The sequence below is a fragment of the Megalobrama amblycephala genome, linkage group LG16 (assembly GCF_018812025.1).
Source record: "Megalobrama amblycephala isolate DHTTF-2021 linkage group LG16, ASM1881202v1, whole genome shotgun sequence".
Taxonomy (NCBI): Eukaryota; Metazoa; Chordata; class Actinopteri; order Cypriniformes; family Xenocyprididae; genus Megalobrama; species Megalobrama amblycephala.
In genome coordinates this window covers 17097922-17112337 of record NC_063059.1, presented here as the reverse complement: position 1 = coordinate 17112337, position 14416 = coordinate 17097922, and the positions used below count along the sequence as shown (strand labels likewise).

Below are 14416 nucleotides of genomic sequence, written 5' to 3'. Positions count from 1 at the left end.
AAGTGTCTTTAACTACTATGTACTTGAATCATTATATACAATAAAAAATACTTGCATGCAATTACAGCTAATTCATTTCAGTAATTATATTTATAGTAACAGTTACATTCTTACCCCTTTAACCACCCCTAAACCTAACAATACCAACAAAACTGTGCCTAATATCCCAACTCAATAGCAGCACAAGTGTTTTACAATACAACATGCACACAATTACATTGCATCTAATTTTTTTTTTTTTTAAGTACATAGTAGTTAAAGACACATAATATAAAGTGTGACCAAAACGGCTTCATGTCATCTGTTCAGGGTAATTTAATGAAATGACAACATCAAAAGAATAGAGAGGTGTTTATTGACCCAATTTTTGCCTATAAATGGTTTCTAGATTGGATATAGATATACTGTTACATCAGCAAGTTACAGGGGGTTTAAACCTATAAAACAAATTACATTAATATTAAGAACATTACAGTAGCCATTATCTTAACTAATATTAAAAAAGATGAAATATAATAAAAAAATAATGTTAACACTTTATTTTAAATTGTCGTAGTTACATGTTGCATGTACTTACTATAGTATGGCAGGTAGCACTTTATTTTAGAGTCCTGTTCCCCATGTAAGTACTATATACTTATCGTACTTACTTATAGTAATTACAATAACTGGGTAATAACTAGGTAATATCTCTGAACCTACCCCTAAACCTAACCTTAAAGAATTAGTTCACTTTCAAATAAAATTTTCCTGATAATTTACTCACCCCCATGTCATCCAAGATGTTCATGTCTTTCTGCCATCAGTTGAAAAGAAATTAAGGTTTTTGATGAAAACATTCCAGGATTTTTCTCCTTAGTGGACTTCAATGGACTCCAAACGGTTGAGGGTAAAAATTACAGTTTCAGTGCAGCTTCAAAGGGCTTTAAATGATACCAGACGAGGAATAAGGGTCTTATCTAGCGAAACGATTGGTCATTTTTGAAAAAAAATAAGCTTATGCCGTATGTCCTATGCCTTCCCTATTCAACTTACGGAACGAGCGCGGCGCCAGTTTCGTTTGTTTCCGTAAGTTGAATAGGGAAGGCGTAGGACTTACGGCGTAAGCTTTTTGAAGAATGCGGAAGCACGTGCAAGCCGATAATTTGCGTTTATAAAGCATATACAGTTTTTTTCGAAAATGACCGATCGTTTCGCTAGATAAGACCCTTTGAAGCTGCACTGAAACTGTAGTTTTGACCTTCAACCATCTGGAGGCCATTGAAGTCCACTATAAGGAGAATAATCCTGGAATGTTTTCATCAAAAACCTTAATTTCTTTTCGACCAAAGAAAGACAGACATGGACATCTTGGATGACATGGGGGTGAGTAAATTATCAGGAAAATTTTATTTAAAAGTGGACTAATCCTTTAACCCCTGTAGTTACCTTATATTACCCAGTGTTTTTTAGGTAAGTACACTGTAAGTACACGTACTGTAAAATAAAGTGCAACTGTAATAACAGTAAATTACGCACAATTACAAGTAACCTAAACCAAAATCTTAACCTTATAGTAATTACGCAGTAGTTAATATTATGCAGTACTTCTTTGTGTATTACACAGTAACAACATCACCTTAAAATTAAGTGTAACTAAAATAATTAATAATAGTGTATATACTGTATATGCAGGCAAATATCTGCAGCGGTGCTCTTTGTCTCTCTTCTTCACAAAAAATAAATCACTGTCTATATTCATCCCTTCGCATACCTCAGCCCACCACAGCACAGAAACCAATATCAAAGGTAAATACAATAATAAAACAACAAACACTGTTCTCTATATTTCTTCAACTTCATAAAAACACACTGAAAATGCACTGAGCACTGCAACAAGTAACATAACAACCTTCCTCACATTTTCACATTCACTCTTCTGTCTTATGACAGGTAGTCTTCTACAATAATATGATGATCTAATATCATAGATGATATTTCAGAATAATTATAGACTTCAATGCTAAGTAAATTCCAGTTTAAAGTGCCCCTATTATGCTAATTTTAAAGCCTACTATTAGATGGTCCAGTCTGTTGTGATTGGTCAACTCTGCTCTGATTGGTCAGATGTCCTAGTCTGTTGTGATTGGTTGACCACTTACAGCGCACCAGAAACCAGAGTTTCAGCTCAGTAGACATTTGTTCACAGGTAGCCAATGAATATCATAGGCTGGCATTATGCAAATTTGTTACAAACCTACATAAGTTCTGGCCAGAAGTAAGGCTGTAATTACTGATGACTTGTGTCAGGCAGTTCAGAGTCAGATCTTTCTTTTGGGAGACAATAACTCCATTTGTTGAGCGCTTTGATCTCTGAAACTTTGCAGACCTTTTACATTCACAAACAGCTATATTGAAAGGCACTACATGAAAGGTACTATCCGAAAAAGCATAATAGTGGCACTTCAAAAGACACTGCTCTACACATTCCCTCGTCTTGCACAGACACGGTGCAACCAGCAGGGTGTTAGAAACATTGATTGTACTTTGTATCTGCTGGTAAGAAGGCTTAGGACAGGAAGAGTTGGATAATCCACAAGGCCTAGACTAATCCTGACAAAATACCAGTACTAGAGCATGTGGTCTAAGAATGGGCATTTCTGTAGCATTTCTTTACACCTTTGAGAATTTAGACTGACACTCTAAACATTCACCATTACAAGAAGACACCATTAACAAGAGCTTGAAGGTCCATACAGTACTATAAACATCCTAACTAGAAGCAGCTAAGAAATCTGTTGAACCCAGGCATTTGTGTACTCCAGCATGGGAAGTGTGTAAACAGCAGGTTTATGACAGGAAGAGTTGTAACACTCACGGCTGGATCTGCAGGGGTCGCTGTGTGTGCTGTCATTTGATTGGTTGCTGGATACAGAAGACACGCTAGCACTGCGGACGAAGCCAAAGGCAGCCAGTCGAGCAGGAGGAAGATGGGAGAAGCCAGGAGGACGCAGTCCAGATTGACCTGGTTTGGGGAGCATAAATTTGGGGGCCACACCCAATGCTAGTCTTTTCTGATCCACTGTAAAAGAGTTGACAAACATTAGTTCATTCAGATTTGTTCCCTCAAACAAATATCACTAGTTCATTAATACATAGCTTGGCTTGGTATTTCTTTCTACAATCTATAATAAATAAATGAAAACATAATCTTGACCTATTTTGTTTAAATCATGATTCTAATGTGATGAAATACAATTGCAAGAAAAAGTATGTGAACCACTAGCAGAATCTGTGAAAATGTTAATAATTTTAACAAAATAAGGGAGATCATACAAAATGCAGACTAAGGAAAGACTAAATTTAGATCACATTTAAAAAATGTCACATACTATATAAAAGTGAGATAATTAAATTCTGAAAGTTTTCTCATAAGTCACAGTTCTCAATCTCCTAAGAGATATTTAAAGATATAACGAAAATAAAAGTGTATGTCAAGGTATCTCAGCTGTCCTTGCTGCCATGAATTTTACATTTCAAAGAGAAATGGTAACGCCTACAAGAATCAGTTCCAGAACTAAAATGCCTGCACTTCATAACCTCATCTGATTAAATGTCTATGTGTGGGTATTACGATAAGAAATGGGTCTGATTCTGTGTATTGGCAGTATGGAACTGTGTAGATAATCATTTAAATTCGTGTCTAGCTTTATGAGCTATATTTTAAGCAAATGTCTAATACAAATCAATACTGTTTAATTATACATCAAATTCTGAATGAAGTCAAGTTTTACTGCCTACTGACCTACGGGTTCTTGGTGACTACTTGGGGCCTGAGCAGCTGGAGCCGTATAACTGAGGGGTGATGCAGACCTTTGACCTGGTAATACAGTCCTGTTCTTAGTAGCAGGCTGTCTGGTGACGGCTCCAAGACCAAGTTGAGGCCTTAAGGCTCTGGGAAAGCGGAAAGCGGAAGCAGCGGCATCATGGGTATTTAGCTGAACCGCTCTACCAACCTGAAACAGTAAGAAGCATCTTTTGATGTCTTTATCACAAATTTACTGAAGCAGTTGAGAGTATCAATAAATTATGCTTACTAATCCTGCTTTCACAAGCAAAACAGATTTTTTCAGTAGTGTTGTGTTAGCATCTGAAACCTCATTCAGACTGTCAGTCCAAACCGATTTTTGTGTAGATCTGATTGGAATCCGATCAGATTTAACAAGTGAGAACAGCAAAAAAAAAAAAAAAATATATATATTTTTTTTTTTACAAATTCGAATTGAACTACATTCATATAGTTTGAAATAATTTCTGGAGATTTGGACTGACAGTGTGAACATAGCCTGAGAAGTCCCACCTCATGTAAGTATTGGTCTGGCAGCTCTCCATGGAAACTCTCTGATTTTCCCACCAATTTATGGGGGACAGTGTGGCTGGGTGTCCTGATCCCAGACGCCATCAGTCCTGGAGGGGAGTAGTACCCTGACCTCTGTACCTCCTGGCGATACTTGTCATAAAGGATATTAGAGGAGCTGAGCACAGGCGAACCTCTGAACCCCTCGGCTTTGGGCTCTTTTGAGGTTGGTGAGCTACTGTATGGTGTAAGTCTCGGAGGTAGTGTTGATACTTCATAGGGACCTACAGACATTGGTTTCGCTTGAGGGCTCTTGCGGACATAGGTTATGATTTTTGGCCGAACATTTTTGGGCTTCTGAGGTGGAGAAGTCTTCTTAGATTCAGTCTCTGCCCTAGTGGGTTGTTGAGGAATGGCAGGTTTTGGGAGACTGGTACTACTACTGAGAAAGCTTTTACTCGGTTGCCTCAAACCAGTGTTTACCCTCTGTAAGGTTTCACTCCGTTCCTGGCTCGTTTCTCTTGTGCTAATATATTTGGCTGGTGATGAAGGTGGCTGTTTCCGAGGTGAACAGGTGGTTTTAGGGGATGGAGGGGTCTCAGAGCGAGATGGGCTGCCCCAAGGTCTTCGCCTTTCCAAACTTGATGAACTAGATCTTCGGGTCTTTTCAAAAGATGCTTGCTTCTTGTACGGTTGGGGTTCAGAACAATCAGAGTGGACAGGTGCACACTTTGAGGTTAGTTTCGAGGTTTTAATAGCAGTTTCAGGAGATTCCTCATCCTGTGATTTGAGTTTATTCTTTATATCAAAGGTTGAATCATTGGAGGACCTTCTGTTTTGTGAAGTAGACTGAGTGTTGTCTGAGACAAAAGGTTGGCAACATTTCTTCTCAGTTGATATTGTTTTCAAATTTGGAGACTTTTCATCTTTTGCAAGGTTCTCCTTTACATGAATTTCAGGTTCTCTGAGATCGTCCTGGCTGGCACTTCCTGATTCATTAGGGACCTTTGTGATCCTTGCAATGCTACGTTCACTCATGCCATTTGTCAGTTGACCTGAGCTCTCAGATATTACAAAGTCTGTAGCTTGTTGGTTTTCTTGTGCTTCTAAAAGAGGTTCCTCAGGCAATGCGGTAGAGTTAAGATTGAGATTAGCGCTGCCGATGTGCGTTGTACTTTTTCCTGCTTGATGATGCGTGCCCTCAGTATGCAGGAAGCTCCGGCTTTTATCTGAAATTGTCAAACAGTACTGTGAGGCAAGGGAAAGGTCCTCAGAGAGAGTTCGGTATGGCTCTGAGGGAACATGCCATGAATCAGAGCTGTAGGTTCGACCAGCATGGTCCAGGGCACTAGCAAGACTTCCTCCAAGACTAGACATTGCTGAGAGGCAAGAAACAAAAACATCATTTTCAGAGCTAAAGTCAGTCCTGGCTATGCTGATCACCATTTCTTTGCTAGTGGACTGAGGACAAACAGTAGACTCTTGCTCTTTTGAAGTAAACTGGGAAAAACTTTTGTTATCCTTCTGAGATTTTGCTTCAGTCTTCTTCATATCGGTGGATAGAACCCCTTTCGTGTAACCTTTAGGAACATTGTTCTCTTCCTCATCCTCTAGTTCTTGACTTTCCAGCATCTCAAATTCAGCCAGTTCCGGGTCATCACACGGAGAATCTGTGGCCTGGATAATCATTTTCACATGTTCCTCAGTGTAAGATACCACAGAGGACAGGGCATCAGTTGCCTCCAAAGTTGTTTCTCCATCTCTCCTTTGGATTTCATTAGCATTGGCATCTCCATCCAGGGAATGCTCAGCATGCCTGTTGTTGTTGTTCCTGATTTCCTTACAGCCATCTTCAGTGCTGGTCCCGAAGGGTCTGGTGTGTTCATCATTCACACTCATGTTTCCCGAAGGCTCATGTGTTCTCAGGCTTTCATGTAGAGTCTTGTTGGTCCTCCCTTGAGGTCTGGAGCTCTCTCTGCTTTCAAACTTAAAGCTAAAGTAAGTATTGGCATCTTTCACACTGTTGGTTGAGATACTAATTTAGAGTAGATGACATCAGGGGTTGTCTTCAACCTGTCAAGGGAGGTAAATAACAACAGATTTAGAAATGTCTTGACATAAAACCTACAACAGAACTACAAGAAATAATCTAGATTTTTTTCTTTATGATGATATTCAATATTCTTTTTTTAAAGCCAAAAACAGATTAGTATGTAAGAATTATGACCCACAAGGCCTTTCTTTGGGCAGAAACTCTTTCCCCCGCTTTCACAGACAAGGCTTAAACTAGTCCCAGACTAAAATGCATGTTTGAGCTGTTTTAAGTGAAAGCAGCTTGTACTGACATATCTTAAAATATGTCAGTGCCATTGTTTTTTTCTCAAGATGCACAACAGTAATGTTTTTTCTAGGGTACGTTTATAAAAGCTACTTAAATACCCTAATTGAACTAAGGCCTAATCCTGGTTTAGTCCAAGCCCTGTCTGTGAAACTGGCCCTATATTTTTTAAAAATTAAATTAAATAATATTATAATTAGGGTCATCTATAATCTGATTATAAATAACCCTATCATCTATATAGGGTCATTTATAATCTGCATATTTGAAAATGGTTGTGGTGCCTACATAGTGTGGAAATCGAATAATCTTTTTTTTTGGTTCTGAAATATTGATTACTTTAATTTCTTGTCACCATAAACTTGCATTTCATCGATTTTTGTGAGTGTGTGTGTTTTGCATTGCATTTTCGTTTTAAAAATGACCTAAACAAACACAATTCTCAACAGTCTATTATTTTTCAGAGATGAAGGATGGAAACTTTTGTTCCAAATCATTGTTCCTTTGTCAGTTCCTTGGTAAAAACATGATCAAACACTGGCATTTTCTCTATTCAGCTGACAATGTCAAGGATCAGCGCTGTATAATATTACAAAATGCACTGCATATTGTTTTATTAAAAGGATTTTTAAGGTGAAAAGACTCCCTAGCATAACACATAAGTTAATGCTTCAATCATGGGATTAAGTGTAATATTTTATCCAGATCATGTAATTCTTTCATACAGAATGATGAACATACTGATAATTCTCCACACAGTGAGAAAACAGTTCAATTCTCCTTAGCAACAAGAACAGCTCCTACACTCCAGAACTTCATCCGTAGGAGGTCATTCCCTGAGGTAACTGCAGACAAATGTTCTCAACGGGAGAACACTTTTCCAGGAAAACAATAACTGATTTTGTAAAGGATAAACAATAGATGAACTTATAAAGCATCTAAACTAGCTAAATTTGTATCCTAATAGATACCACGCTGAAGAACGACTACAGTTCACAAAGACGGCAATTCATTTATTGTAAATTTTACACTACTACAAATTACATACAGTATGTTGCCCAAACATTAATCACAGTAAATACTGCATTTATAAACATATAACTGAAATCAAAATCACCAGAAAAGACATTCTGCTTGGCCTGCTGCTGCCAAACCTAATATAAGAGAAAAATAAAGCATAATAAATATATTTTGTGCATTCCTCTTTCTTGGAATGGTCCACTTTCTTGACCCACTTTGTGCATCTGCTGATTTTGTGCATCTGCACTCAGTCATTACTGTTCGCTTACTGTCATAATGATGTCTCATCATCTGCTTTAAAAAAAAAATTATTTTATTTTTTACAAATGAAGTTGCTTTCCACATAATGATATATTTCTTAGAGACCATTTCCAGAACAAAAGCCCTATAAAAACCCTTATGGCTTTCGTACTATTTTCGAATTATTTTTCTGTTGTTTATTTCCTTTCAGTTCTCTTTGGTTCTCAGTATTACCTATTACTTTCATTTTAATAAGCAAACCACGTAAAAAAAAAAAACATTATAAATGATTTTGATGCATATGCAGTAAAGATGAAAGATAGAAATCATTAAAAAACTGACCTCCATTGCCCAATGAGCAACTATTCAGTGACATGCTCAAGCTAAATGTTACGGAATAATTTAAACAGTCACTTTTGAGCTGTCAGAGACAATGACTAACTGTCACACACTGATTGTCTGCATGAGGGTTTGTCAGTCGCATGTGACAAGTCTCATCACTTGTCAGGTCTGCAGGTCACAGTAACACAGCAGTGTACGACAGCATGAAGAGATTTAGAATATGTATCAAGAGAAACCCTGTAACATATCATCACAACCATTTAGAGTCAGGAGCTCAATTATTTACAAGAGGAAGTTAGACAGAAATAGAGAATGAAAACAACTAGTGTCGGGGAAGCTACTTTGAAAATGCAGCTTGTCAAGCAACAAGCAACTCAAAATTTAAAGGCCCTCAGAGCAGAGCCATATTTATCTGGTGCACAGAAAAGGAGAATCTCCCAATTAGGTTGACGGCATTAAACAGCACTGGAACAGATTAATTTACGCTAATAATAAATTAATACGCTAATTAATAACACAGATTAATTAAAGCTGACTAGATTCTGCTGATCCTGCAGCCAATGAGATTGCTTGCTCAATATTTAAATAGTCTGGTTCATTGTTTGCTGTAAGCTAGTCTTGGAGTGTGCTTTCAGATTTACTCTGAAATTCAACCACTTAAGATAATTGTTCAAAATGCTGAACAATGTCGCATAGTCTGCATTTATCAATGAAACAAACATACAGGTTCAAAATAATGTTTGATGTTTTACTAGTTGCGTTGTTACAAAAAGTGAAAATCTAGCTTATAAGCAAGCTAGCATGAGTATGCTTTTTGAGTTAATAGAAGCCGTACATACATCTATTCAAAATCATATTTGATGGTTTTTGATAAGTTCCGTATGACGCAAGGAGTGAATAATTAAGCAAAGCTGAAAAAATACACACAAGAGATGCAAGAAATATAAGAAATGTTTTAAGACAAAAATTTTTTGCCAAAAAATGGCAGACGACAAGAACATAACACCTCTTGCTTAACATTGTCAATTTTGTTTATATCGCCCAATATCTGTAATCACAATCCAAACAACATCCATCCTTTTGTTTGAGCATTTGAAAATACCACTATATTTTCCTATTAATCATTAGCAAGGTCTAATATTTTATATTTTATTTTATAATTATTTATGTATTTCTTCATTTTTGTCAGGAAATGTTATGCATCCACTGAGAGAAAAATTCCTGTACACTTCTCTACACTGGAGAAAAAACTTATAGATTCACATATGTTTACTTCAAATTTCTTTAGAGAAAGTATTATTTTGTATATTTGTACCCAATACACACACATGTAATGTAATGTCTGTTTCATTCATACTGGAAGCCGGAGGGCACCCTCACACAAGTGAGACTCATAGAATTAATAAAACTCATGACATTGCAGGAAATCCCTTATATGGACAAAGACATCTAAATATCTCTGCAGCTGAATAACACATAGAGACGTTCTGTCTCTGAAACGTGAAGACAATAAACATATGATTGCGCAATATATGGTTTATCTGTGTTCTTCTAGACATCTCTGGGTATTTTCAGAAGAATAAAGTATATTTATAATGCGATGCTTATCGACACAGCCTTTATCACTGTATAGAATACTATAAAATAATATAATTTCTTCCTCATTCTAAGATATAAAGCCACATCAGATCACAAAATTGCCATTTGTCTTGCAATTCTTAGAGAAAAAAATCAAAGAATTGTGAGTTTATATCTCGGCGGCCCTATATTAACAAGCACACAAAAAATTAACACTCACTTCACACAATCAAGCGCCTCTCTCACACACAAGCAAAACTGTATTGCTCGAGTGATTTAAATATTATACTGTTTTGTAAATACAACATAAATGCTGCAAAGAATCACTTTCCCATTACTTTCAAAACTTCCCAATGCCCAGCTTCGCACAGCCACACGTTTCATACCAAACACACACACACACACACACACACACATGCGTGCGCATGCACGCACACACACAGGTTTGTTTTGCTATCAAAGTGAGGACATTCCATAGGTGTAATGGTTTTTATACTGTAAAAACTGTACATGCTATCCCCCTACACTATCCATGTCATTATACAAATTTGTGTCCTCATAAATCACAAAAACATGTGCACACGCACACACACACACACTGAACCTTCTACTTGACCTACTTTCACAGAAAGGCCTCAGAAGTCCTCAAGTTAAAATGTTCAAAGACCTCACAGCCTTTTAAATAGATCTTTTAAATAGATAGATATTTTTTGGATATAAATATAATATATATATATATATATATATATATATATATATATATATATATATATATATATATATATATATATATATATTTTGTAAACACACATATATACAGTGGGTATGGAAAGTATTCAGACCCCCTTAAATTTTTCACTCTTTGTTATATTGCAGCCATTTGCTAAAATCATTTAAGTTCATTTTTTTTCCTCATTAATGTACACACAGCACCCCATATTGACAGAAAAATACAGAATTGTTGACATTTTTGCAGATTTATTAAAAAAGAAAAACTGAAATATCACATGGTCCTAAGTATTCAGACCCTTTGCTCAGTATTTAGTAGAAGCACCCTTTTGATCTAATACAGCCATGAGTCTTTTTGGGAAAGATGCAACAAGTTTTTCACACCTGGATTTGGGGATCCTCTGCCATTCCTTCTTGCAGATCCTCTCCAGTTCTGTCAGGTTGGATGGTAAACGTTGGTGGACAGCCATTTTTAGGTCTCTCCAGAGATGCTCAATTGGGTTTAAGTCAGGGCTCTGGCTGGGCCATTCAAAAACAGTCACGGAGTTGTTGTGAAGCCTCTCCTTCGTTATTTTAGCTGTGTGCTTAGGGTCATTGTCTTGTTGGAAGGTAAACCTTCGGCCCAGTCTGAGGTCCTGAGCACTCTGGAGAAGGTTTTCGTCCAGGATATCCCTGTACTTGGCCGCATTCATCTTTCCCTCGATTGCAACCAGTCGTCCTGTCCCTGCAGCTGAAAAACACCCCCACAGCATGATGCTGCCACCACCATGCTTCACTGTTGGGACTGTATTGGACAGGTGATGAGCAGTGCCTGGTTTGCTCCACACATACCGCTTAGAATTAAGGCCAAAACGTTCTATCTTGGTCTCATCAAACCAGAGAATCTTATTTCTCACCATCTTGGAGTCCTTCAGGTGTTTTTTAGCAATCTCCATGCAGACTTTCATGTGTCTTGCACTGAGGAGAGGCTTCCGTTGGGCCACTCTGCCATAAAGCCCTGACTGGTGGAGGGCTGCAGTGATGGTTGACTTTCTACAACTTTCTCCCATCTCCCGACTGCATCTCTGGAGCTCAGCCACAGTGATCTTTGGGTTCTTCTTTACCTCTCTCACCAAGGCTCTTCTCCCCCGATAGCTCAGTTTGGCCGGACGGCCAGCTCTAGGAAGGGTTCTGGTCATCCCAAATGTCTTCCATTTAAGGATTATGGAGGCCACTGTGCTCTTAAGAACCTTAAGTGCAGCAGAAATGTTTTTGTAACCTTGGCCAGATCTGTGCCTTGCCACAATTCTGTCTCTGAGCTCTTCAGGCAGTTCCTTTGACCTCATGATTCTCATTTGCTCTGACATGCACTGTGAGCTGTAAAGTCTTATATAGACAGGTGTGTGGCTTTCCTAATCAAGTCCAATCAGTATAATCAAACACAGCTGGACTCAAATGAAGGTGTAGAACCATCTCAAGGATGATCAGAAGAAGTGGACAGCACCTGAGTTAGAAATATATGTGTGTCACACCAAAGGGTCTGAATACTTAGGACCATGTGATATTTCAGTTTTTCTTTTTTAATAAATCTGCAAAAATGTCAACAATTCTGTGTTTTTCTGTCAATATGGGGTGCTGTGTGTACATTAATGAGGAAAAAAAAATTAACTTAAATGATTTTAGCAAATGGCTGCAATATAACAAAGAGTGAAAAATTTAAGGGGGTCTGAATACTTTCCGTACCCACTGTATATTATTATATATATATATATATATATAACCAAAAATTATTCAGACACTTTGACCTGACCATGTTTTGTGTTATCTGACATAATTCTTTTTTTTTAAATTCTTATTCTTATTTTTCTGACACAGTTTAACTCTGGGATCTTGTCATATTTTATTACCTTAAAAAAAAAACTATAGTGAATAAACTGTATTAATGGATGACATGTTCAAGGTGTCTGAATAAAGTTTGGTTTGACTGTATATATAGTTAATAGAAATACCCCATTCACAAGCGTATCCATTACACATGAATTCTGTGACTGAAAGTGATCAAAAGCAGGAAAACTACCATAATAAATTTCTCTTTTTATGTGAGATAGAATGGCTTGAGTACTTGAACTACTAGTCATTTTATTTATTTTTTACTCATAAAGTTGCCAAGCAGGTCTAGAACCATAATGAAGTGTGCCAGGCTATTTAGTTATAGTTATGTCACTAAATAAAGGTTGCATGTTCTCAAACTATACTGCATGACAAATTTGCCTTATATGCTAAATAAAGGCTCTCAGCAGGTACGAAGCTTAAGTATATTAACAGTCATCTGGAGCCTTGAGATCCAATGACTCTCATTCAAACTAGAACTTTGTGGTTTCTATGTCATATATTAGTGCATTATTGGAGGAACAAAGCACCAGTAAGATGAAAAAGCGCAATTTAAAAAGGACACTAGTCTTATATCGACTGGTGGAATCTCTACACGGCTCAATCAGCGGGGAAGAGGTTTCCTCCCGGATGATAGATGTCGAGCTGACAGTGAACAGATGAGAGAGCACAGCGATGGCTTTGTTTCGACTTTGTTCAAGTGAGCATGCACAATGAATTTCTGCACTGCCTTCTCTGCGGCGGATTGTGATTTATTACCGCAAACCAATCTCACTACTGTAGAACAACACAGTACAAAAAAAGAGGCCACACAGAATGTGCTATAATGCATTTTTAACTTTAGGTTTAACCAGAGAGATGTATTTGAACATGCCATTGTGTCTTGCTATCTCACAGTATAAGTGTGATTTTTAAACAACAAACTAATTAAATTAATATGGGAGAGGAATAAACATAGCTAATTTACTTTTTTCATTGAATTGATGAATCAATCGCTTTGCGAAAAATACAAGCTCACATTTCTTCTAAATCCTCCAAGTCGTTCTCCCATTTATTGTTATCTCACATTTATTGGTGATTGAGCTTAAACTGTATTGAACCTGGGGTTAAGTGCCTTGAACCATGGTAAAGCACATGGATCAACCATTGTGATATTTCAATATCTTTTTATCTACTGCATGTATGTATCTATCTATCTGCCAACTCACAAAGAGATATAGGACTGTGATGGACTGTGATGTTTTGATCATTATTCCGATCTGGACAGTCTTTGACAAAAACACAATTTTCTCATGCAGCTTTTTGTTCAAAATGCTGTTTTATGAAACCCATATTCAAGTTTTGTGAAAAGTAGAGGCTCTCTGTTCTTTTTGATATATTGACTGTTCAGATATTCATACAACAAAATATTCTGGGGGCCATGAAATGTTTGGGAAAATGATCAAAAATGCTGGTGTTGGCTGGCAACTTGGCAACAACAACAACAAAACAATGGCCGGGAAAGAGATAAAAACATTAGCTTTCAGTAAACAGCCTGAATGAATGTAATGTCCGTGATATGTTATACCTATAATGCCCCTTTCACAAGATGTAACATAAGCCTCTGGTGTCCCCAGAATGTGTCTGTGAAGTTTCAGCTCAAAATACCCCACAACTCATTTATTATAGCTTGTCAAATTTGCGCCTATCTGGATGTGAGCAAAAACACAGTTTTTGTGTGTCTCTTTAAATGCAAATGAGCTGCTGATTCCAGCCCACTTTCCAGAAGAGGGCGGAGCTTTAACAGCTTGCGCTTCAGTTGCTCAACAACAACAAAGCTGGAGAATCTCACGCAGCCAAAATGATGAGTCGGACACTGATGGAGAGACTCAGGAAGAAGTTACAACTTTTAGAATGCAACTGGACATTTCTGAACGGTTAGTGGATAAAGTTATGTAGTTGCTGTGGAGTTGATTCAACTCATC

At 37.3% G+C, this 14416-nt stretch overlaps 1 protein-coding gene across 1 annotated transcript in view; it reads right to left on the bottom strand.

Annotated features, from left to right (window-relative positions):
- The window catches only part of mtus2b (microtubule associated tumor suppressor candidate 2b), a 49244-nt gene extending 40929 nt beyond the window's left edge, over positions 1-8315 (bottom strand). Inside the window, 4 exon segments of the mRNA XM_048161397.1 lie at positions 2858-3061; positions 3785-3995; positions 4340-6409; positions 8277-8315. Coding sequence (XP_048017354.1) covers positions 2858-3061; positions 3785-3995; positions 4340-6235 — 2311 coding nt within the window. The 5' untranslated portion in view covers positions 6236-6409; positions 8277-8315.
- Between the last annotated feature and the right edge of the window lie 6101 nt (positions 8316-14416).